The sequence below is a fragment of the Chelonia mydas genome, chromosome 4 (assembly GCF_015237465.2).
Source record: "Chelonia mydas isolate rCheMyd1 chromosome 4, rCheMyd1.pri.v2, whole genome shotgun sequence".
Classification (NCBI taxonomy): Eukaryota; Metazoa; Chordata; order Testudines; family Cheloniidae; genus Chelonia; species Chelonia mydas.
Window position 1 is genome coordinate 136,992,149 of NC_057852.1, and position 24,072 is coordinate 137,016,220.

The following is a 24,072-nucleotide window of genomic DNA, read 5'->3' on the forward strand; positions in this document are numbered from 1 at the left end:
TGGCAGCACGAGACCTCCAGCATATGTCACTCTCAAACTGAAGTCCCCCATGATTATGCAGTTCTTTTTCCTTCATGCTGGAGATAGGTGCGTAAGAAGGCAGTCATCTTGTTCCCTAGCGACAGCTTTGACAGCTGAGTCTTTTAGCTCATGCAGTAGAGGCTTATGCTTTTAGATCCAGAGGACCTAGGTTCAGTCCCTGCTGCCGATGACCCACCAAGGGGCATCATGTTACATAAACATTTTAATGTGCCAGTCATTGTTCACATGGAAACATTTGTCTTTTAACAACACTGTAATTTTATGGTGGTATAATTGCTACTTTTCCCTCCCTTCCCCCCAAATGCTGACTTTTAATATGCACGGTGGAGGCTGGCCAACTTGATTTTTTGCTGCTGATGAGCACCCTGGTGTTCTAGGGAGCAGTGAAACTAAAGAGAGGTGAGGAAAATAATGGAGAATTTGATGTAAAAACAGTCTGGATATAATATAGAAGAGAAACATAGTCTCTTAATTACCTTGTCTATTTGGCTGAGACATCAGATGTAATACATTTTCCCTTGGAAACAATGTAATGAAACCAATTACTCTTTATTTAGCACATGTGCAAAGGTGAGCTACAGTTTTAGGGATGCTCAGACCCAATGCTTGGCATAACACTCATGCTCTTTTATATACGGTAAGGACTGCACTAAGGACTGTATCTCTAATAGGCACCCCACTATTTTAAACAATCAATTTAAAGCATCCAAGGGTTTGTACATAATCAATTAAAGGACCAGCTCTCACTGGTAGCTTATTTTTGTGAGGCTCAGGGCAGCTACATTGCTTAAGATGGATTTCGTTATCTGTAATGGATTTTTGAATGGAGATTAGGTCCTGATCCAACCAGGTACCTAAGCATGTGCCTAAACTTTCAGCACATAAGCAATCCCATTAAAGTTAAATGTGAGCTTGTTTACATGAGAAGGTTGTACCAGTATAATTTAAGTTGTGAATTTAAACGGATCTAGTTAAACCAGTGCAAGAGGCTTGTGGATGCTTATTTCAGTATGTGAGACTTATTTCAATTTAGTTTAAGTCAGCTTGGAACAGGCTTAACTGTATTGAAATAAACCACTCTTAAACTGAAATTTAGTGTGTCCACAAACCCTTTTGCACCAGTTTAACTCTATCTATCCTGGGTATTGAGATCGCCTGAAATATCTGAGCACTCCGATAATGGATTTAGCCTCGCAACACCCCTGAGAGGCAGGTCAGTGTTGTCATCCCCATTGTACAGAGGGGAAACTGAGGTTTGGAGAGGCCAAGTGATTTGACCAAAATCATACAGGAAGTCTGTGGCAGAGCAGGGCTTGAACCCAGGTCCCCCAGGTTGTAGGTTAGTGCCCTAATTCCACTGTGTTTTAAACACTTGTTTAAAGTTATACCAGTGCAAATTTCTCATGTAGACTAGTTCTTAGTGATGCTACTTCCAGAAAGATTTAACTTGCACCTTTAAGAAGAAACAGAAAAGAATACTATGGAAATTGTTTTGTACAGTCTTGCAGTAGCTTCTGTCTGAGATACAACCAGAGCTATTTAACTTATGTAACTTGCTACAGCCAAAGAAATCCACCAAGTTTCTTAACTCCTTGAGCCAGAACTGTTTGACTTCCAGATCTTACAGATTCCACTGAGGCTTCTGTACAGGTGCTAAGCTGCTTGAATCAGAGCTTATTTGGTTTAAGATTTTTTTCTCAGTGTTTCTACAGAGATGGTAAATGGAGTGAAGAAGTTTGTATATTGTGCTGGTAACTGGAGCTCTGAGGCTATAATTTCCATGCAACTCCCAACTTTTGTATCTAGCATCATCAAAAATAGTTTTGTGCAATAAGGAGCCAATCCAAAACCCACTGAAGTCAAATGGGAATCTTTCCATTGACTTCACTGGGCATTGGAATAGGCCCTAGTTCTCCACCAGCACTAATGGAATACAATAAAGAGAAGTTTGTTGACTGTGCTATTTTTTGAGATCTGACAGTACAGAAAAATGTTAGACCGTTTCAAAACCAAAAACTCCCTTACCTCAAAAACGCCCTGCTCGACTAACGTAAAACTCTCCCATAAAGTTTTCCTCTAGGCTAGAGACTACACAGTGCAGAATTCTGACAGAAGGATTTTGTTTTTCTCCCCCAAAAGAAATTGGAAGCTGAAGGTGTTTCAAAAAATATCAGGCTTATGGTGGACATCAGGTTACAACATTATGCGGTCACTACTGTGATTTCGTAATGTGAGATCTTTGAGGAGCCTTGCATGACGTGACCTGCAGCCTGTAGGTCGGGAGCGCTGTGTAGCAGGTGATGTCTGTCAGCAGAGATGGTATTTTACTGCCCTGGTCTTTCCAAACTGTGCACGCATTCCCAAGGCTCAGACCCTGAATGCTGGTAGTAATCGTAACTTACATTTATATAGCATCTCTTGACTTGTAGGATACCAAGTACTTGAGAAATTTAGACCAAAATTTTCAAAAATATCCACATTTAGACTTCTCAGCTGGGTCCTGGCCCATCGCAAGTGCTCTTAGGCACTCTGGTAATACAAATAGTTAATAATAAGATGAGTGTGTGAATTTCAGAGGTACTGAGCATTCACAGCTCCCCCGTCTTAAAGTTGAAAATATGGGTCTATAAAAACCATATAAGGAAGAGCAGCCACTTGCGAGGTGGAATGTGTCAGTTATTTAACAGCACGCAGCAGCATGGCACACCAGTGTAGTACAGGGAGTGGAGAACAGAATATTTAATTGAAACTTGAGGGAGAATTTAGGGCCACAGAATGTAATTAGATTAATTAAAATTTGGCCAGGAAATTAGGTTTAAAGATGCCATGAGTAGTTTAGCACATGTGAATACAAAATATCAGGACTTTAGTGTGATGCCTCATCTGAAAGATAACTCTCCTGCTATTAACTCAGCAAGTCAATGGCAGGAGTAGGAGTAGTATCTACAGAATTACTAACACCATTACCCTGGGTTTCCTTGGAGGTATTTCGAGGTATGCTGTTCAGTGAATGGGTATCACTGAAGTCTTAGTATCTCAGTCTAGAAAGAATATTTCTAGAAATGGTGTCCCAGCACTATAGCTAGTGGAAAGCAATATTCATTTCTTTACTTGGTACTCTGCTAGTACTCGTCAGAACTTTGATTCAGACTGGTATTAGCAGGATGCCTGCTGTTTGTCCATGCACATTCGATGCTAGAGCCTGTCTGTGCAATAAGAACAGAGAGGGAGGAACAGTTGGTTTTCACAAATGTCACTTGAATAGAAATGAGTTGATCATTCAGTAGGAAGGCCTGTGACTCTCTCTTATGCACTGCCACAAGTTCAAGTGTCTCTTCTTTGTCTTCAAGGCCTTACGTAACCCCACCACAGTCTACATCTCTGATCTAGTCACCAAGGGTACATCTATACTGCATTGGGAGTCAGCCTCCCAGCCTGGGTACACAGACTTGTGCTAGTGGGGCTCATGCTAGCTCTCTAAAATAGCTGGAGAGCCTGAACCATGACCTCAGATGTGGTGTAGACATACCCCTAGTACAACACGCACACACTCTGCTTCATCAATGCTGGGACCTTGTTGCCATGTTCATCCACTTCTCCCGCAAATGTGTGTCTGTTTTTTCCCCAAGCTTCCGTCCTGTGAATGGAACGCCTTCCTGATCACCTCCCTCTCTTCATTTACTCCCTCCTAAAGACTCTCTGCCTCCATGCTGGCCACAAGAAGAGAGTCAATAATATACCACAACAACAAATCTAAAGACATCACCATACTAGTGATTTCCTTCTCTGGGCTTCCAAGTACCTCCTGTCTACTCTGTGTTTGGCTCGTTGGGAGTGTAAGCATAACAGGACAGGAACTGCCTTTTGTGCACCCTGCTTAAATGCTAAAGCACAGAGTGATGAAGTAGCCACCTTTACTCACCATATCCCCTGTTATCTTCTGCAAGGTAGTCTTCTTCCCTGCCTCCTTCCCCGCCGCCATCCCCCATCATACACCAACTCTCACACACACACAATTTTTCACTCTCCTGTCTAGGCAAAGGTGCCCCTGTGGCGTTTTCTAATCCCAGCTCCCTCTTCCCGATAATTGTTTGTGAGTAGTGTGGTGTGGCTGCATTGACAGCCTGTGAATTTGGTGTTATAGCCCATAATCAGTTTGTGAGAGGGAGCAGGCGGCCACCCACTGTCTTCAGGACTTTCTACCACTTAGTGCGGTAAAGAAACATTTAGAACTAGGAGGAGGTCAGTTCAAAATAGGGCGAGGGAGGGGAGGGAGAGTGGCCCCATGCCTCCTTAGAGATTAGCAGGAACCTGGATTCTGTCACTCAGTGGTTTTTCCTCCTGCTCCTGATTCTAAGAGCAGGTGATAACTTGCTTTGCCTGTTTGACTTCTATTGTATGTTAGTATGCAGCTCTGAGTCCTGGATCCCTGCCCTGAGCAAACTCCCAAAGGCTCCTGCTCCTATTTCTTTGCTTCTCTCCTTCCCTAACTGGTCGTAGATTTTAAGGCCAGAAAGGACCATTATTCACAGATGCATGAATTCCAAGGCCAGAGCGGGGTTGTCCTGGGGTTCACTACTCACCGCTGAGCTCCCTGGGGCTCGTCTGGGGATTAGCTCTTGACCAGTCTCACGCCCCCTTTTTTCAGTTGCTCGCTCTCTCTCTCTGGTGTCAGGTTTCTCCCTCTTCATGACTTGGCCCTCCGGCCAGGTCACTGTAGTCCTCCCCTTCCTCAGTAACAAAGTCTCTCCATACAAACTGTCTCAGGCGCTCTTCTGCTCTGCTGCCCAGCCTGTGCCACTTTCCCAGGGGCTGTTAGGGGAACCCAGGCCTGCCCACTGCTCCATGTTCCAGCCCAGGCACCCTGTGTTTGGCAGCCACGGTCTGTTTGCTCCCAGACCCTGTCGCTATCTTCCCCGAACTCCTTCTTATCTTTCTTCACCATCTTCTGGCCCACCCCAGGGTCACTACCAGAATCTTCTCTGTTCCCTCTGGCTACTTCAGCCTCTCCCGGGTTCCTGCTAGAGTCAGAAGATCTCGCTCAAGATCCTTCTACCTGGCGAAGTCTCATCCATACTGGAGCTATAGTCTATGAGCAGAGGAGAACTACTGAGAGAGAGCAGAAGCACCAGCAGTGTAAATCTCACCTGTCCGCAGCCTGTCCACTCTTAATCAGCTAACCCATAGCGGCATCTCTTGTTCAGTGTGCCAGAGACAGTTCAAAGCTAAAATTTGCCTGATCAACCATTCACATATTCAGAGAAACCAAATCAATCAGTGATGTCGTGGTCATCTTCAAACTCAAAGGAACAACAACATTCCCAGGCAGAATCTCAGGCCTCACTCCTCCTAGAACTCCTCCTTGTCTATTACCAACTCCCATCCTCTCTAGGGCTTGCTGCAGGGTGCCTTCCTGCTGCCCCTTCATACCACCAACTTTTTCTGCCTAGCCCAGCTCCTCCCGCAGCTAGGCTTCATCACCCCTTAGACAGTATCCGTCCCGACTCTCCTCCAGATGCAGCCTGTCACAGGGTTAGTTGGGTTTTTTTTTCCTTCTCAGGCTTTGTGTAGGGCAGACACCCCATCACAGGACCACTGTGAGTTCAGCTAGTCCGACCTCCTATACAACACAGGCCACAGAACTTCCCCACAATCATTCCTCAAGCAGATCTTTAAAAAAAAAAATAAAAATCCAATCTTGATTTTAAAATGGTCAGTGATGGAGAATCTACCACTGTCTGGTGATGATCATGTAGTCTGGCCATCTGCATAACATAGGCCGGAGAACCTCACCCAGTAGTTTCTTCATCCAACCCGTAACGTCTGCTGGAGCTGTAGCGTATCTGTCAGATGGACAGCCAGACTTATCCGAGGACATGTCTACAAACAGGAGTGGTACTGGTTTAAGATTTGTTGATACAGTTCAGCCAATAAAACACTATGGTGGAGTGTGTTCATACCATGCCTCGTGTGCCAGCACATACCCCACTGCTTGTGTCCACCCGGCATGTGCTGTATCACTACAAGTATGGTGCACTGTGGATAGGTATCTCAGTGTCCTCCATGCCACCCAAAGGCTCACCACCTTGTGGGAAACTCCAGGATCTCCGCCTGCTGCCTTTTCCCTCCAAGCACCTCTTTCTTTATTCAGAGAGGCTGGTAGGGGCAGTGTGCTGGGAGAGAAGCTGAGCCCTGATTAGGGGGCGGGGCTTCTCTGACTCGGGGTCCTATAAAGGGAGCCAGCCAGTCAGGCCGCGGCCCAGACAGCTGCACGGGCACAGGAGCCAGCAAACAGAGCTGTAAACAGGGGAGTTGGAGTGGGGGCAGTTTGCAAGGGGAGTTTGGGGGGAAGACTAAGAGAGCCAGGCGGAGGAACAGACAGGCTAGTGAAGGGAGAGTGTGGTGGTCTGGCAGTGTTGTGGTGCTTGCTGGGGGTTTGTTTTGCTGTGGGGGGTGGTGGTTTGGTTTGTGTTTCCCAGACTAACGGGACTTAGGCGGGAAGGCGATGACAGACCAGAGGCAGCAGCGGTAGTGACCCAAACAGTGGAAGACGCATTGAAGGTGGCTGGATGTAGAAGCTGCGGCGTGTACAGGATCCTGGAGGAGGTACGTGAGAAGAGTTTCGTCTGCATGAAGTGCCACCTGATAGGGCTGATGGAAGAGAAGATCCGAGGATTGGAGATGCAGGTGGAGACTCTGGTTGAGTTTAGAAGGGGGTTCTAGCGGATGATAGAGCAAAGACATGAGGAGGCTGAAGGGAAAAGCTCAGACTTGCAGATGGAAGCAGGACCAAAGAACTCTGAGGAGATACTGCTGGGTGAGGAAAGTGGACAGTGGAAGCATGTGACTAAGAGAACCTGGCAGAGGAAAAGACGGGGCAGTGAAGGAGAAATAGAGCTCAGGAACAGGTTTGCGGAGTTGGAAAATGAAGAAGGGGCACAGCAGGTAGCCACTGAAGGTGAGAGGGCAAGGAAGAAGAGAAGAGCAGATTGTCCTATAGGAAGAGGGCAAGAGCCAATGAAGATAACAGCACCGAATCTGAGCCCCAGGAGGATACGGGATGGGTTGCAGAGGATTGCAAGGGACAATAGGAATCGAGAGGACTTGCGGCCAGATGGAACAGGGATAGACTGGAGAATCGCACCATCGTCAGGCAAAGGCAGGTCTACATGACTGGGGACTCATTACTGAGAAGAATAGACAGGCCTATAACAAGAGCTGATCCAGAGAACAGAAAGGTGTGCTGTCTGCCAGATGCTAAGATACAGGATGTGTACCTGAGGCTGAAGATGATCCTAACGGGAGCGGGAAAGAATCCATTGACTATCCTTCATGTGGGAACAAATGATATGGCCAGATTCTCACTGGAACGTATCAAGGGAGACTATGCCAGGCTGGGGAAGATGCTTAAGGAAATGGAGGCTCAGGTGATCTTCAGTGGGATTCTGCCTGTTCCTAGAGAAGGGCAACAAAGGTGTGACAAGATTATGATGCTCAACAGATGGCTCAGGCAGTGGTGCTGTAAGGAGGGCTTCGGGATGTATGGCCACTGGGAAGCATTCATGGACAGAGGACTGTGATCAGGAACAGTCAGCATGGATTCACCAAGGGCAAGTCATGCCTGACTAATCTAATTGCCTTCTATGATGAGATAACTGGCTCTGTGGGTGAAGGGAAAGCAGTGGACATGTTGTTCCTTGACTTTAGCAAAGCTTTTGACATGGTCTCCCACGGTATTCTTGCCAGCAAGTTACAGAAGTATGAGCTGGATGAATGGACTATAAGGTGGATAGAAAGCTGGCTAGATTGTCGGGCTCAACGCGTAGTGATCAATGGCTCCATGTCTAGTTGGCAGCCGGTATCAAGTGGAGTGCCCCAGGGTTCGGTCCTGGGGCCGGTTTTGTTCAATATCTTCATAAATGATCTGGAGGATGGTGTGAATTGCACCCTCTGCAAGTTTGCAGATGACACTAAACTGGGAGGAGTGGTAGATACGCTGGAGGGTAGGGATGGGATACAGAGGGACCTAGACAAATTGGAGGATTGGGCCAAAAGAAATCTGATGAGGTTCAAGAAGGACAAGTGCAGAGTCCTCCACTTAGGACGGAAGAATCCAATGCACCGCTACAGACTAGGGACCGAATGGCTAGGCAGCAGTTCTGCAGAAAAGGACCTAGGGGTTACAGTGGACGAGAAGTTGGATATGAGTCAACAGTGTGCCCTTGTTGCGAAGAAGGCCAATGGCATTTTGGGATGTATAAGTAGGGGCATTGCCAGCAGATTGAGGGATGTGATCATTCCCCTCTATTCGACATTGGTGAGGCCTCATCTGGAATAGTGTGTCCAGTTTTGGGTCCCACACTACAAGAAGGATGTGGAAAAATTGGAAAGAGCCCAGCTGAGGGCAACAAAAATGACTAGGGGACTGGAACACATGACTTATGAGGAGAGGCTGAGGGAACTGGGGATGTTTAGTCTTCAGAAGAGAAGAATGAGTGGGGATTTGATAGCTGCTTTCAACTACCTGAAAGGGGGTTCCAAAGAGGGTGACTCTAGACTGTTCTCAGTGGTAGCAGATGACAGAACAAGGAGTAATGGTCTCAAGTTGCAGTGGGGGAGATTTAGGTTGGATATTAGGAAAAACTTTTTCACTAGGAGGGTGGTGAAACACTGGAATGCGTTACCTGGGGAGGTGGTGGAATCTCCTTCCCTATAAGTTTTTAAGGTCAGGCTTGACAAAGCCCTGGCTGGGATGATTTAGTGGGGATCGGTCCTGCTTTGAGCAGGGGGTTGGACTAGATAACCTCCTGAGGTCCCTTCCAACCCTGATATTCTATGATTCTATGACTGTTCTCTCGGGATGGACTTCACCTGAGTAAGGAGGGAAATAGACTTCTAGAATGGCGGATGGCACAACTGATCAAGAGAGCTTTAAACTAGGAATTCGGAGGAGATGGTTGGGAGATGTCCAGGTAGTCTCCGTGCCGGATTTTCTCTTTGAGAGGGAAGAAAAAGAAGTAAGAAAGAATACAGCTGTGAGTAGGAGAATGGACATACGGCGGAAGGGCAGTGTACATACCAATCTAATAGGTAATATTGGTGATAGAATGTCTGTGCCCAATCGGGTAAAGAATGTGAGTGAAGCCAAACAGTAAAAATTAAGATGTTTGTACTCTAATGCAAGGAGCCTAGGTAACAAAATGGAGGAACTAGAGCTACTTGTGCAGGAAGTGAAACCAGATATTCTAGGGATAACAGAATCATGGTGGAATAGTAGTCATGACTGGAGTACAGGTATTGAAGGGTATGTGCTGTTTAGGAAAGACCAAAATAAAGGCAAAGGTGGTGGAGTAGAATTGTATATCAGTGATGAGGTAGACTGTAAAGAAATAAGTGATGGAACGGATAAGACAGAGTCTGTCTGGGCAAAAATCACATTGGGGAAGAAAGCTACTAGAGCCTCCCCTGGAATAGTACTTGGGGTGCGCTATAGATGGCTGGGATCCAATCTGGATGTGGATAGAGACCTCTTTAATGTTTTTAAAGTAAATACTAATTGGAATTGTGTGATCATGGGAGACTTTAACTTCCCAGATATAGATGGAGAACAAGTGCTAGTAATAATATAATAGGGCTCAGATTTTCCTAGATGCGATAGCTGATGGATTCCTTCATCAAGTAGTTGCTGAACCGACAAGAGGGGATGCCATTTTAGATTTGGTTTTGGTGAGCAGTGAGGACCTCATAGAAGAAACGGTTGTAGGGGACAACCTTGGTTCAACCGATCATGAGCTAATTCAGTTCAAACTAAATGGAAGGATAAACAAAAATAGATCTGTGACTAGGGTTTTTGATTTCAAAAGGGCTAACTTTAAAAAATGAAGGAAATTAGTTAGGGAAGTGGGTTGGACTGAAAAACTTGTCGATCTAAAGGCGGAGGAGGCCTGGGATTACTTCAAGTCAAAGCTGCAGAAGCTGTCGGAAGCCTGCATCCCAAGAAAGGGGAAAAAATTCATAGGCAGGAGTTGGATGAGCAAGCATCTCAGAGAGGTGATTAAGGAAAAGCAGAAAGCATACAGGGAGTGGAAGATGGGAGGGATCAGCAAGGAAAGCTACCTTATTGAGGTCAGAACATGTAGGGATAAAGTGAGAAAGGCCAAAAGCCATGTAGAGTTGGACCTTGCAAAGGGAATTAAAAACAGTAGTAAAAGGTTCTATAGCCATATAAATAAGAAGAAAACAAAGAAAGAAGAAGTGGGCCTGCTTAACACTGAGGATGGAGTGGAGGTTAAGGATAATCTAGGCATGGCCCAATATCTAAACAAATACTTTGCCTCAGTCTTTAATAAGGCTAATGAGGATCTTAGGGATAATGGTAGCATGACAAATGGGAATGAGGATATGGAGGTAGATATAGATTCATAGATTCATAGATATTTAGGTCAGAAGGGACCATTATGATCATCTAGTCTGACCTCCTGCACAACGCAGGCCACAGAATTTCACCCACCACTCCTACAAAAAAACCTAGGTAGAAGTCAAACTTGAACAGCTTAATGGGACTAAATCGGGGGGCCCGGATAATCTTCCTCCAAGAATATTAAAGGAACTGGCACATGAAATTGCAAGCCCCTTAGCAAGAATTTTTAATCAATCTGTAAATTCAGGGGTTGTACCATATGACTGGAGAATTGCTAACATAGTTCCTATTTTTAAGAAAGGAAAAAAAAGTGATCCGGGTAACTACAGGCCTGTTAGTTTGGCATCTGTAGTATGCAAGGTCTTGGAAAAAAATTTGAAGGAGAAAGTAGTTAAGACCTATGACCTCAGTGTCAACTGGTACAAGATACAACATGGCTTTACAAAAGGTAGATCATGTCAAACCAACCTGATCTCCTTCTTTGAGAAGGTAACAGATTTTTTTAGACAAAGGGATCGCAGTGGATCTAATTTACCTCAATTTCAGTAAGGCATTTGATATGGTTCCACATGGAGAATTATTAGCTAAATTTGAAAAGATGGGGATCAATATGAAAATTGAAGAGTGGATAAGGAACTGGTTAAAGGGGAGACTACAGCGGGTCACATTGAAAGGTGAACTGTCAGGCTGGAAGAGATTACTAGTGGAGTTCCTCAGGGATCAGTTTTGGGACCAATCTTATTTAATCTTTTTATTACTGACCTTGGCACAAAAAGCAGGAATGTGCTAATAAAGTTTGCGGATGACACAAAGCTGGGAGGTATTGCCAATACAGAGAAGGATGAGGATATCATACAGGAAGATCTGGATGACCTTGTAAACTGGAGTAAAGTAATAGGATGAAATTTAATAGTGAAAAGTGCAAGGTCATGCATTTAGGGATTAATAACAAGAATTTCTGTTATAAACTGGGGACGCATCACTTGGAAGTGGAGGAGGAGGACCTCGGAGTATTGGTTGATCACAAGATGACTATGAGCCGCCAATGTGATATGGCTGTGAAAAAAGCTAATGCGGTCTTGGGATGCATCAGGCGAGGTATTTCCAGTAGAGATAAGGAGGTGTTAGTACCGTTATACAAGGCAGTGGTGAGACCTCACCTGGAATACTGTGTGCTGTTCTGGTCTCCCAGTTTGAATTCATCCTTCTTAAACATGAAACAGGTACAGAGAAGGGCTACTAGGATGATCCGAGGAATGGAAAACCTGTCTTATGAAAGGAGACTCAAAGAGCTTGGCTTGTTTAGCCTAACCAAAAGAAGGCTGAGAGGAGCTATGATTGCTCTCTATAAATATATCAGAGGGATAAATACCATGGAGGGAGAATTATTATTTAAGCTCAGTACCAAAGTGGACACAAGAGCAAATGGATATAAACTGTCCATCAGGAAGTTTAGACTTGAAATTAGACGAAGGTTTCTAACCATCAGAGGAGTAAAGTTCTGGAACAGCCTTCCAAGCAAAGCAGTGGGGGCAAAAGACATATCTGGCTTCAAGACTAAGCTCGATAAGTTTATGGAGGAGATGATATGATGGGATAGCTTAATTTTGGCAATTAGCTGATCTTCGACTATTAGCGGTAGATATGCCCAATGGCCTGTGATGGGATGTTAGATGGGATGGGATCTAAGTTACTACAGAGAATTCTTTCCTGGGTGTCTGGCTGGTGAGTCTTGCCCACATGCTCAGAGTTTAGCTGATCGCCATATTTGGGGTAGGGAAGGAATTTTTCCCCAGGGCAGATTGGCAGAGGCCCTGGGTTTTTTTTTGTCTTCCTCTGCAGTGTGGGGCACAGGTCGCTTGCTGGAGGATTCTCTGCACCTTGAAGTCTTTAAACCATGATTTGTGGACTTCAATAGCTCAGAGATAAGTTAGGGGTTTGTTACAGGAGTGGGTGGGTGAGATTCTGTAGCCTGCGTTGTGCAGGAGGTCAGACTAGATGATCATAATGGTCCCTTCTGACCTTAAAGTCTGTGATTCTATGATTCTTCTTTGCAGCGTTTCCCCTTGTTGCTGCAGTGGCTTCTCTTTCATCGCTACCAGAGCAGCTTTCTGCCCCACTCCTACAGCCTGCTGCATCTCATTACTCATGGGCATACTGTTGCCTCTATGAGGGGCGATATCCATTTGCATGGATTGCTGGGTTTTTAATGTTGATGTGCATTCGTAAGTAAAGCCTCTTCCCCTTCTGTGCCACATGGCTGTTTACCTTTAGTTTACTTATAGGGACATAGACCAGGTTGTGCATGGACCATGTCTCTCCCCGATTTGAGTCCCTCCACTGGATCTTCGTCACCTACCAAATCAGGTTTAAGATTCTTGTCCTTCAATGCCCTGCATGACTCCCCCACGCCTGCATTTTTGTCCTGCTTTCTCACCATATCCCACCTTGCCTCCTGTGCCCCTGCCCCACCACTTCCTTTTCTGTTCAATAGAAACATCTGTCCCTCTGCCCCAAACCAATCTCTCTCCTTCACCCTACTTCCACAGTCTCCTCTAATGCTGGTTCTGGTTCCATGGTTTCCCTTCTCCTGCCTTCCTTTCATCCCATACCCCCTTGATCCCAACTCCTCCTCCCTTCTCCCTCTTTGCTCCAACCCACACTCCTTCCCTCTCTCTTGTCCTCACTCTCTTCTCCTACCCTCTCCCCACCTTTGTCTCTGCCTGCTTCCCGATCTCCTTCCTCCTTTGCATCTGAACTCAAGTGGGTGTTCTGCTTCTTCTATCTTGACCCACCCTTTTTATTAGCTATGTTTTGTGCCTTCTGTTGGCCCCTTTTATGCTGCACCCTCTGAAGCTTTGTGCTGGTGACTTTGAGAGTGAAGGATGGGCGAGCCTCATTTAGTTCCCTTTCCATAGGTCTGAATCTCCTTCCGTGGACACTGGCAGGTTGATAGTTCAAATGCCAGCATTAAGCTCAGCCTTCCGTAGACGCAGGCTTCCTCCAGGCCCGGGGGATGCTTAATCCTGCGCTCCACCCCAAACCCTGCCCCCACCCATCTCTTCCCCCAAGCCCCACCGTCCTGCCTCTTCCCGCCCAGTTCTGGCCCCTCCCCACAGCGTGCCCAGTCCCCACTCCTTCCCCTCCCTCCCAGAGCCTCCTGCACGCCATGAAACAACTGATCAGGGAGGGAGAGGCACTGATTGGCAGGGCAGCAGGCGGGCGGGAGGCGCTGGGAGGAGGGGGGAGCTGGCTGCTAATGGGTACTAAGCACCTGGAACACCCACGGAGTCAGCGCCTATGCAGCCTTAACATTGTTGGAACATAGGAATTGCCAGACTGAATCAAACCCATGGTCCATCTAGCCCAGGCTCCTTGTCTCCAGCAGTGGCTAGCACCAGATGCTTCAAAGGAAGGTGCAAGGAGCCGTGCAACAGGCAGATGTTGGATAATCTGTCCCCGATGTAAGTCTCCTCCTAACCCTTCGTAGTTAGATGGGAAGAGCTGTTGTGGTCTGATCGGCAGTGTTCTCTGGGTTCTCAGTATCTATTTCTTTGTCAAAATCCACCACTGAAAAATAAATAAAAACACCTCTTGGTAGGTGACCCGCTAATATGGTTACTCCGCTACTTCAGAAACAGATATCAGGGCGAGCACAAATCCCAGTTCTGGCCCTCACTGGGAGCTTTCCAATGGATTTGATGGGGAGCAGGATTGGGCCTTTTATTGAACGAACTCAGCATTGCCAACTCCAAAAACCATTCGTCGGATCTCAGAAAAATCACAGTTGGCTGAAAAATAGATTTGAAAAATAATAATTTGGGGAGATTTTTTTAAAATTTGTGTTTTGGCTTCAGGTTACATTAGGGTCGTGTTTTCAAGCCTTTCTCGGCAACCAGAAGGGCAAGAATTTTTTTTTTATGTGAGAGCTGAGGTTCTTACATAATCTCTTGACTCCAGGAGCTGGGACTTCAAAAAAACCCACCAAATGTGGTGGCATTCATGGTAAAATCCAGCGTTCTGGCAGCACTGCAAACTCTGCTCTCCACACTGAGCTGACCACATTATGGATGCTGACAATAGGCAAGTGGGGCAAAGACCCTCCATAAAAAAATAGGAAGGGAAAATAGAGTTTGCCAGAGGCAAATGTTGACCCAGGAGAGAAAGCAGTGTTACTTTCCAGCTACTAAGCAAACACTGTACACTATATGGTACAGGGTCTCTTTGTTATACCTTTGCAGATGGGGCCTGATCTTGGATGGTAATACAAATAAATAACAATAATTAACTATACTCACCCCTAGAATAACTCCATTAGCATTGAGTTACCTTAGTGATGCATTTGGCCCACTGGACATAATACCTCTGGCCAGCCCCTCGCAATTAAAACCTATTAACAAGTCTTTGCTGGTCCCCCTTTTATTTGCAATGATCTGAGATCAAAAATACCCGTGTGTTGCAGGGCAGTCTCCTTTCCCAATTTACGGTGGTCCCACTTTGTGACCTGCAGGAAAGAGTTCACAGATTGGGTAAAATAATTTCAAAACTGTAAAAACAAACGCTCATTAATTTCTTAAATCTAGACCTTGTGTCGAGAATTTGGGGAGATTGGATTTAAATCTATATCAACATTTAATTTCATATTCACAGCAGGGTGGGTGTTACAGACAGAAGAGTGAGTTCATCTGTGGCACCAAATTGAATCTGAAAGTAAAATGGTTTTTATTACCAGTAACTTCACAGCAGTGACTCAACTCAACTCTTTTCAAAAGCTGCTGCTCCTGCATTTTGCATTCAAATCCTGCAAAGCTCCAAGCAGAGGCGTTCGCTAGCTAAACAAAATATCACATCTCTGCAGATTCAGTGAATCAAATGTATAAATACTGTAGCTGTATTGTAGGTATAGCGGTACCAGGAACCGTGGTTAGGATTGTCTGAGCATTTCCTTTCTAAACCCCCATTTTTCCAGTAGCTCACAACTTAGCTTTCACCTTTGGGGCTTAAATTTTCCAGGACCTGGAATGTTTGAGCTAATGCTGCTCAGCCATTTTTGAGAATGAAGAAGGGGAGGGAGGGAAAAAACACGTTTCTGATTATTTTAAAAATGTGTAGTATGGCTCTTTTTGAACGCCACTGATGCCAAAGTGTGGGTGGGGTGGGGAGTGAAAGCAGAAAGGGACGAGTTGGCAGGGAAATACCCCATAGGAGGAGAAGTGTCATTCAGTGTCCCAGTGGAAACCTGCTTGGGTATGGAAGGGTGCTGAGGGTGTGAAAATCCTAACTGTGCTCACGCACTGTTTAAACAAGAATCGTGTTTTTTAGCATCTTTGCAAAGAAAGACAACGACAGTGCATGTGCCTGTGTAACTGACCTGGCCAGAAAATGTTGGGTTTTTTTTTCCCACCACAGATAATTTTGATTTTTTTATTTATTGTGCATGTATTTATTTATTTCGTAAGAAAATTGAAAGCTCTGAGAACCAAAAAATTTTCAGCCATTTTTGGCTAAACATTTTTTGCATTGCACTTTTTTGGGTGAAGACTTTCAATCAGAAACTGTCAAAACCATTTAGGTTACAGCCAAACCTTTTGGTTTGGGGCCTTTTCAGATGAAAAATAGAAAGTTTTGTGGAAAGTAGGTGCTTTCTGCAATAAAATTGTGTTTAGATGAGAACCCAATTTTCTGTCGGGGGGGAAAAAAGTTTTGATGGAATTTTTTTTACCAGCCTTAATCTATAACCGACACTGTTAGACTGTAGGGTTTTGTCCCCCCTAGCAGATGGGCAAAGACCCACATTGTTGCTTTGGGTTACACATGTGCAGCTACTTTAGGATTGTAGTAAAAATGCAGTGCACCCTGCCTCATTCAAATGCTGGAGGAAACGGGTGAAAAAGTATAGTTATGGAACCCATGCCTGCTTGGTGTGGCACTCTGTCCCCCTCTAGTGCACCTAGACCAGCTAGACATTGATGAGCCTGCTACAGCCTTGGCTAAAAGACTTGTCTTTTAGCTCATGCAGTAGAGAGAGGCTCATGCATTAAGCTCCAGAAGTCCCAGGTTTGATACCAGCCGACGACAACTAGGGTCCGTTGGCGTTACAGTTATACATTATCCTCTACGTGGCTAACCCATAATCCCATCCAAACTCTGCTGGAGGGGTGAGATTGGCTGAGAAAATACCATCAACTGGATAAAAAATGCAATATATGGCCATCTCCGTTAAAGGCAATGGTGAAGAAACAACCCAGAAGAGTAACACTGTAATAGGTCCCATTCTTTCTTTGGGGGTGGCTGTGGAGGGCTGGAATTGTGGGCGGACGTGGGGCGGGTGGAAGCAATGGAAGGGCTACACATTAGGTTACCTGAACGGATTTAGCTTTGGAATGATTTTAGAAGCAAAGGTCTCTCCCTCTCTCATCTCGTTCTGTCTCTGCTCCTTAGTCGCTGCAGGGCATAGATGTGCACCGCTATTTGGAACTAAATGCTTTTACCTTTCTTCGATTTCTCTGTCTAAAGGTGGGCCTTAATGTTCTGGTTCAGAGAGCAAACAAGTTTACGCCAGCCACCCGTCTCCTGATCCAGAGGTTTGTGCCATTCCCTGCTGTAGGTAAGAAATGATATACTTCTATACTCTCTGTGTGTGTGATATAGCCCTAAGTATGGATTTAATGCGGCTGAGGCACACGGGTAGCTTCTGCCTTTGTAATTTATACTGTTGCTTGAACCCCAAGCTGGCAGCACTGCAAGATTTGCAATGAGTGTTTGAGATGTTGTTATTCTAAATAAAATATAGGATTGAAATTCACTGTTTCAGTGGGAATAACCTGTGTGGGCCACTCAGACTGTCAGAGAGAGGACTGGACAATGCAGAATGAGTTCTGACTCTTCTAATCTTCACCGTTTAGATGACCATTCATTCCTTGGGTAGTAACCATAGCCTGGGCTCAATAAATTCCTAGGCTTGGTGTTTATTGGCCCAAGATTTCATTATATCCAAGTTAACAAGAAGTACTCACAAGAAGTTATTTTCCTGAAATGTTTTAGTCAATATATTTGAGACATAACATAAACCATTAGCAGGATGAAACGGGCATATTTGTAGTCACACAGGAAGTGAGTTTTGAGGACCGTGGCTGGAGTGCAGGAATTTGCATGCTGTGCAATTATTGAAAGCAGTGACTGCAGTACCCCAGTACTCTGCTAGGCTAAGACCGGTATATTCCAATATATAACGGAGTAGCTATTGGCCTCTCCCATTAGACACCAGTGTTCAGTATGAATGAAGGTAATAAGACCGTGGTCTTAACACAGTAGCTACCTGCTTCTGGAGATCTAGGTTCAAACATGGTGTAGAGCCCAAGTGAAATGAGTTTGGTGGTCTTAACCTACTCCCTGGTGGTTTCAAAATCACGTTAAAATATCCACTACACAATGTGTCATTGTTCAACCTCTAGAGGCTCTGAATCAGAAGTGTTGGAACATTGGAGTTTAAGTCTGAGGTGCACTGACAAATATTATGTGAAGAGGCTATCTGGTTTGGTGACTGTCTGTCAGTGCCATCAGCTCCTTGCTTTTGAGGACACTAAAATTAACTCCAAAAGCAGACAGGGAAAAAATGTGTGTATGCAAGGACTAATATAGTCTGTTTGCAACATGATCTGGTTATTGTAAATTCAGTAAAAGGGGCTGCTGCACATAATCCCAGGCTGCAAAATTTGCAGATTTACAAATGTATTTAAGCACCTAAAGATGCAGATAGCCGCCATGGGATGTACAAAAGCACCTGAGCAGATTAGGGACCTAACGCCACTGAAAGTCAATGAGACTTAGACACCTTCACTTAGGGACTCAGTGGGTCAATAAAAGGTTAAATTGTTGGGTTTTTTTTAACTATTTGAAGAACGACTAATATCACAGATATGGGGTTGTTCTGTTTGGTTCCATTGGAGAGAGAGGTCAGCCAGCCATAGCCCATAAAATCCAGCATAACCTCTGGAGTGAGGGGGAGGTGGTGAGGTGTTCTGGTTTATGCATGTGACTGGAAGCCAGGAGCTCTGAAATTAGAATCCTGGCTCTGACCGATTCCCTGTGTGATATTGGGCAAATCACTTACAGACTAATTTGCAAGTGGCCTCTACTTTGTTTTGCATGCCCCACTTGCGCCTGCTTTTCAGAGGTGCTGCAGCTCCCCCTGAGCATCTGCAGCTCCCCCTGACTCCAGCTGGAGTTGAGAGTGATCTGTGCTTCTGAAAGTCAGGCCCCAGGTGTCTTGAGCTGTGTGCACAAAAAGTCAGGCCCCCAAATTCCAGGGCCAGTTTTGGAAATGATGTCCTTTACCTTTCTGGGCCTTTACTTGCTATATTCGCGTTTTACAGACTAGGAAGCTAACTCTTCAGGGCAGGGACGCTGTCAATTTGGTCTGTGAGGTGCCTCACACACTTTCTTTGCTGCAAAAAATAATAAATAATAAGTATACTTACCTCCCTCCCAGGGGTATTCTGAAGATTAATGTTCATAGTGCACTTTAAACCTGAAAAGCTCTCTGTAAACTGTTACAAAGGACACCAGTTCTTGTTTTTCTCCATATAGACGGAATAGCCAAACTTACCAACCCTCTGAGCGGCATACGATAATCTTCAGAAGCCAGAGAGTTGCCAGACATGCACAACCTTCACACACACATTTTTTAAAATATTAACATCCTACTTACTGTATCACAGCTAATTAGTGCTAGAGCTGGAGGCCTTGTGGGTTTCCATCCTAGTTGTAAGTCTTTGGAAGACCAGTTGATATGTTGTCAAGGTGGCATGGAGGAGCTTGGGGCTTCTCCCCTGTAGCGGGGTGGTGGGGTTTGGGGTTTCTGTCCTGCGGGGTTGGGGGGTCTTGAGGCTTCAGCCCCCTGGGGCGCATCTGTCAGGGCTTGGGGCTGAAGCGCCATTCCTGGCGCACCTTGCAGGGCTGAAGCCCGGAGCCCCACCACCCTGCCACAGGGCAGAAGCCCTGAGCTCCCCCACTAAGTCTGGTAAGCGGAAAATGGGGGGGAGGGCCATGTAGGGGGCTCTGCGAGCTGCACTTTAACTATAAAAGAGCCGCATGCAGTTTGCGAGCTGTGGTGTGGCCATCCCTGCCATATGGGCTGCTGCTTCTCTCTCTCTCTCTCTCTCTCTCTCTCTCTCTCTCTTTAAATAATTTTTCCCTTTTCATCCATGGCAAGGGTGACTAATTTTAGACCCTCAAAAGGTGAAAACAGTTATGGATGTCTTCATTGGTGGGGTTTTTTAACTGATTGTCTGTCTTATTGAGTGGTAGGAATGATGCATATGGGGATGGTGTGTATCTGCCATAAACATTTTAACTGTTTATCAAATCCCTCATCATGCATCATTACTTAAGCAGCCTTCAAAAAGCCATTTGTAGGGTATCCCCCTCAGCCGTCTCTCTACTCTAATCTAAGCTAGTTTGTCTAGGAATTTGTGCTACAGCGAGTGTTTGCGCACCTCACTAACACTGAAAGGAGTACACCACATTCTTTGTACCTCTCCAAGGAGAGTTTCATGGCTTTGATGTATTGAAGTTTGTTGTTTGGAGAAGTGGGTTCTGCAGTTCGTTATGGAGGCTCTGAGATTCGTGGTCATTGTGATCGTTCCTGGAAACAGGTCCCACAGCTGTGGGCCCGCTGAAGAGAGAGCTGCTGTTCACCAGTCTTGCTCTTGGGTGAACTGGGAATCAACTAATGAGCAGTAACACCCTTTGTAGACAAGTCTCCTGAAGCTGATAGTGTAATTATTCCAGTGGAACTTAGCTGTCATAAGAGGTTGTGATATTGGAGAGTAAGACACTCCATCAGGTGGGTTGGACCAATCCTGTGGAAGGCATTGGAAGTAAAGACCATGAATATTAGTCTTTAAACATCCACATGTTAAGGACTCAATCCTGTGAGACAGTGAGCTCCCTCCATGAGGTGCTGGGGGTCATCATCTTCTGCTGGAAGTTAATGGGAGTTCATCACTCAGCACCTTGCAGAATCAGGCCCAGTGTAACTATTCTGCTTTAATTACAATTACACCCTCTTTACAGCTCCTTTATACTGCCAGAGAATCAGGCCCTCTGAGTGGTGCACAGGCTAGGGGCTGACCCTCTGCATAGGAATAAATTTCACCCTGGAGACTAGAGCTGAGCAAATTATTCTGAACCTGAAAAGGTTCAGAAAAGGGCAACTAAAATGATTAGGGGTTTGGAACGGGTCCCATATGAGGAGAGATTAAAGAAGCTTGGACTTTTCAGCTTGGAAAAGAGGAGACTAAGAGGGGATATGATAGAGGTATATAAAATCATGAGTGGTGTGGAGAAAGTGAATAAGGAAAAGTTATTTACTTGTTCCCATATTATAAGAACTAGGGGCCACCAAATGAAATTAATGGGCAGCTGGTTTAAAACAAATAAAAGGAAGTTCTTCACTCAGCGCACAGTCAACCTGTGGAACTCCTTGCCTGAGGAGGTTGTGAAGGCTAGGACTATAACAGGGTTTAAAAGAGAACTAGATAAATTCATGGAGGTTAAGTCCATTAATGGCTACTAGCCAGGATGGGCAAGGAATGGTGTCTCTAGCCTCTGTTTGTCACAGGGTGGAGATGGATGGCAGGAGACAGATCACTTGATCATTACCTGTTAGGTTCACTCCCTCTGGGGCACCTGGCATTGGCCACTGTCGGAAGACAGGATACTGAGCTGGATGGACCTTTGGTCTGACCCAGTATCGCCATTCTTATGTTCTTATTCATTATAAAGTATCTGATGGTTTTTGTATGTTACTCAAATTGTTTTAGAGACACAAGGTGGGTGAGGTAATATCTTTTATTGGCCCAACTTCTGTTGTTGAGAGACGAGCTTTCGAGCTACACAGAGCTGCTCTTCAGGTCTGGGAAAGGTACTCCGAGTGTCACAGCTAAATGCAAGGTGGAACAGATTGTTTAGCGTAAGAAGTTAGCACATATTCTGGATTATTCAAAGTGAAGTGCCCCATCAACACCTCATAGGACAAAAAGGGTTGTTAGTGGGTTACACGTTGTTGTAATAAATCCAGTATCTCTTTTCGGGTCATGATTTTTAGTGTTTGGCAAAGTTATGAATTTAAGCTCCCAGGCTTGTCTTTTGAAGACGTTGTGCAGGTTTCTTCTGAGGCTGAGGACTGAGAGACCAGATATGGAGTGATTGCTTTGTGAAAAATTTCCACCCACGGGTGACAGTGTTTTTGCCTTTTATCATTTTCCTGTGTGAGTTCGTTTGAGACTCTCTAATTTCACCCACATAGTTGTTATTGGGGCATTTAGTGCACTGAATGAGGTACGCCACATGTTGGGATAGGCATGTGTAGGAGCCATGGATCTTGAAAGGTGAGGGGTGTTGGTCATTGTAGCAGTGGAGATGTGTCTGCAGGTTTTGCATCTGTTGTTCTGGCAGGATCTGGTGCTGCTTTGATTTGGTGTGTCCTCATCTGTGGGGAGCTTGCTTCTGATGATGAGCTTGGAGAGGTTGGGGGATTGTTTGAAGGTCCAATAAAATATATTCCCTCTCCCACCTTGTCTCTCTAATATCCGAGGGCCGACACGGCTACAATAACACTGCATACAGCACTAAAACAATTTCATTTATTCATTGCTCAAAACTCACAGATTTCTTTAGTGAGTGATTCTTGGTCAGCAGATCGGTCAGGAATTGCACACTTTGAAATCAAATACACAGTTCAGACTTAGCTACCGGCTGCTATTTGAGCATTCAGTCGCAATGTTCACTTCCACAAGTGATCCTGTTAGTGAAGCTTGAACGTTTGTGGAAAGTGAACACACAGGGGTTACGAATACAGTTGGCTGAATTACTATACATAGCCTTACCCACTACTCACTGAGCAATACTTGAGTCAGACAGTTCTCTTGCATCACAGATTTCCATATCCGTACTGCTCCTCCTGCACTGGCGAATGAGAAGAATAGAGTTCCCCCTAGTGCACTACTGCTATAGAAGGCAGAGGGATGTCTTCTGTGAATCACTGAGAATTGCCGTAGGAAGTTACAAAGCAGCGTTCCAGCACCGGAATTCATAGCAAACCTATTTACAAAAGCTACATTGAAACTGGACAGTCATTTATCTAAGTGAGGTTTCCATTGTAAGGCCGTTGAAATAATAATAAATATTGTTTGAACACAGAAATTCTGAATCCTAAGGCATTTGATTTTTAAGATACTTGGTGATTCACGGTTTGAATCAGAAACGGAATCAAGTCCTTAAGCCAGCAATGCAGCCATTTTTTTACAATAAAAATTGATGAAAATATTTTTCCTGCGAAAATGCAGGCTTTTAAGAGCTGCTTCTGAAGAAGCCCAGAACTGTGTGAATAATTTACCACTCTACCCCTCGTTGTGAGTTTTTGGGGTGCAAATTGAAACCATTCTACAGTAAATCAGTTAAATATTCTATGCTCTAAGAGGAGACCTCGACCTTGGGACAAAAGTGTTGAATGTATGGTATGGTTCCTCAGAGTCAGTCTTGCACTGTCACGTTTTCTAGATCGCTTGGGTAAAAAGTCATGCCTGAGTATTTTAAAGGGCTAATCACCAGTCATAAGCCATTGCTGACTCGGATCATGATTATTAAAGCGACTCCACACATTAATTAACCTTTTTCTATTTCTGTAGTGGAACATTAAAGTGCTAACTCTTCAGGGCTCAGTTCATTTTAAAAACTTTTGCCCGAGCTTGATTCTGCTGCTGACTGATCAAAGAATTTTCATCACTGCTTCAGACCACTGCAAAGTAAGCACAGCAGCCCAGATCCTCAAAGATATTTAGGTACTTAACTCCCATTGATTTCAATGAGAGTTAAGTGTCTAAATATCTTCGAGGATCTGGGCCATGGTGACTGGTAAGATTTCACTTTTGCCTTTGCCTAGGTTGCTCAGTGGGAAACACACAGAGCCATACTTCTAAAGGGCAATCAGCCCAGCCCAGGCTCCATTTGTGTACACCAACTTTGTACGTGCAAGTTTCTTGCACACACAGTTTTTGTGCCCAGTCACTTCTTTGTCCAAACAATAGGACTTGCATGTGCAAGATATAGGATTGGATTGTTAGCTAATGCAGAGCACAAAGCAACGATCTTATACGCTCTTGTCTGTCTGCTCCACGTAAAATGATAGATGCTATGTATTGGATCACATGCAATTTCCAGGTGTCCTCTTTGGTCAGCTGAGGGTAGAACATGTTGCAGTAATCTAGTTTGATGTGACAAAGCATGAATAGCAGCGTCTGTGTCTGAGAGATAAGGTCATAGCCTCCTGGCCAGCCAAAGAAGGCCTTTCTGGCCACTTTGGTAAATGGGTGTGCATACGTCCATTGTATCCACGTGTGATGAATCCACTAGAACTCTAAGCTTGCACAGGACACCTGAAGTAGGCAAGATGATTTCTGTGCAGGGTGTGATCACACTTCCTGTTAAGTTCTCGTTAAATGATAAGAGAAGAAAGTGCTGTTGTACGTGGACTGGCTGCGCTTCATCAGGCTGTGGTGTCCACCAGGATGAGGGTGGAGGTAAATACTGCACAGTATTGCACAAGG

General features: G+C 45.0%; 1 protein-coding gene across 11 annotated transcripts in view; it reads left to right on the plus strand.

Annotated features, from left to right (window-relative positions):
* SFXN5 (sideroflexin 5) overlaps window positions 1-24,072 on the plus strand; it is a 175,386-nt gene that overhangs the window by 83,102 nt on the left and 68,212 nt on the right. For all 11 annotated transcript variants that reach the window (XR_005225270.2, XM_043544945.1, XM_043544947.1 and 8 more), the window contains one exon: window positions 16,979-17,069. Coding sequence is in view for 10 of the 11 variants with exons in the window: in XM_043544945.1 (XP_043400880.1) it covers window positions 16,979-17,069 (91 nt within the window). In the remaining variant the exon portion in view is untranslated. The remainder of the gene's footprint in view (window positions 1-16,978; window positions 17,070-24,072) is intronic.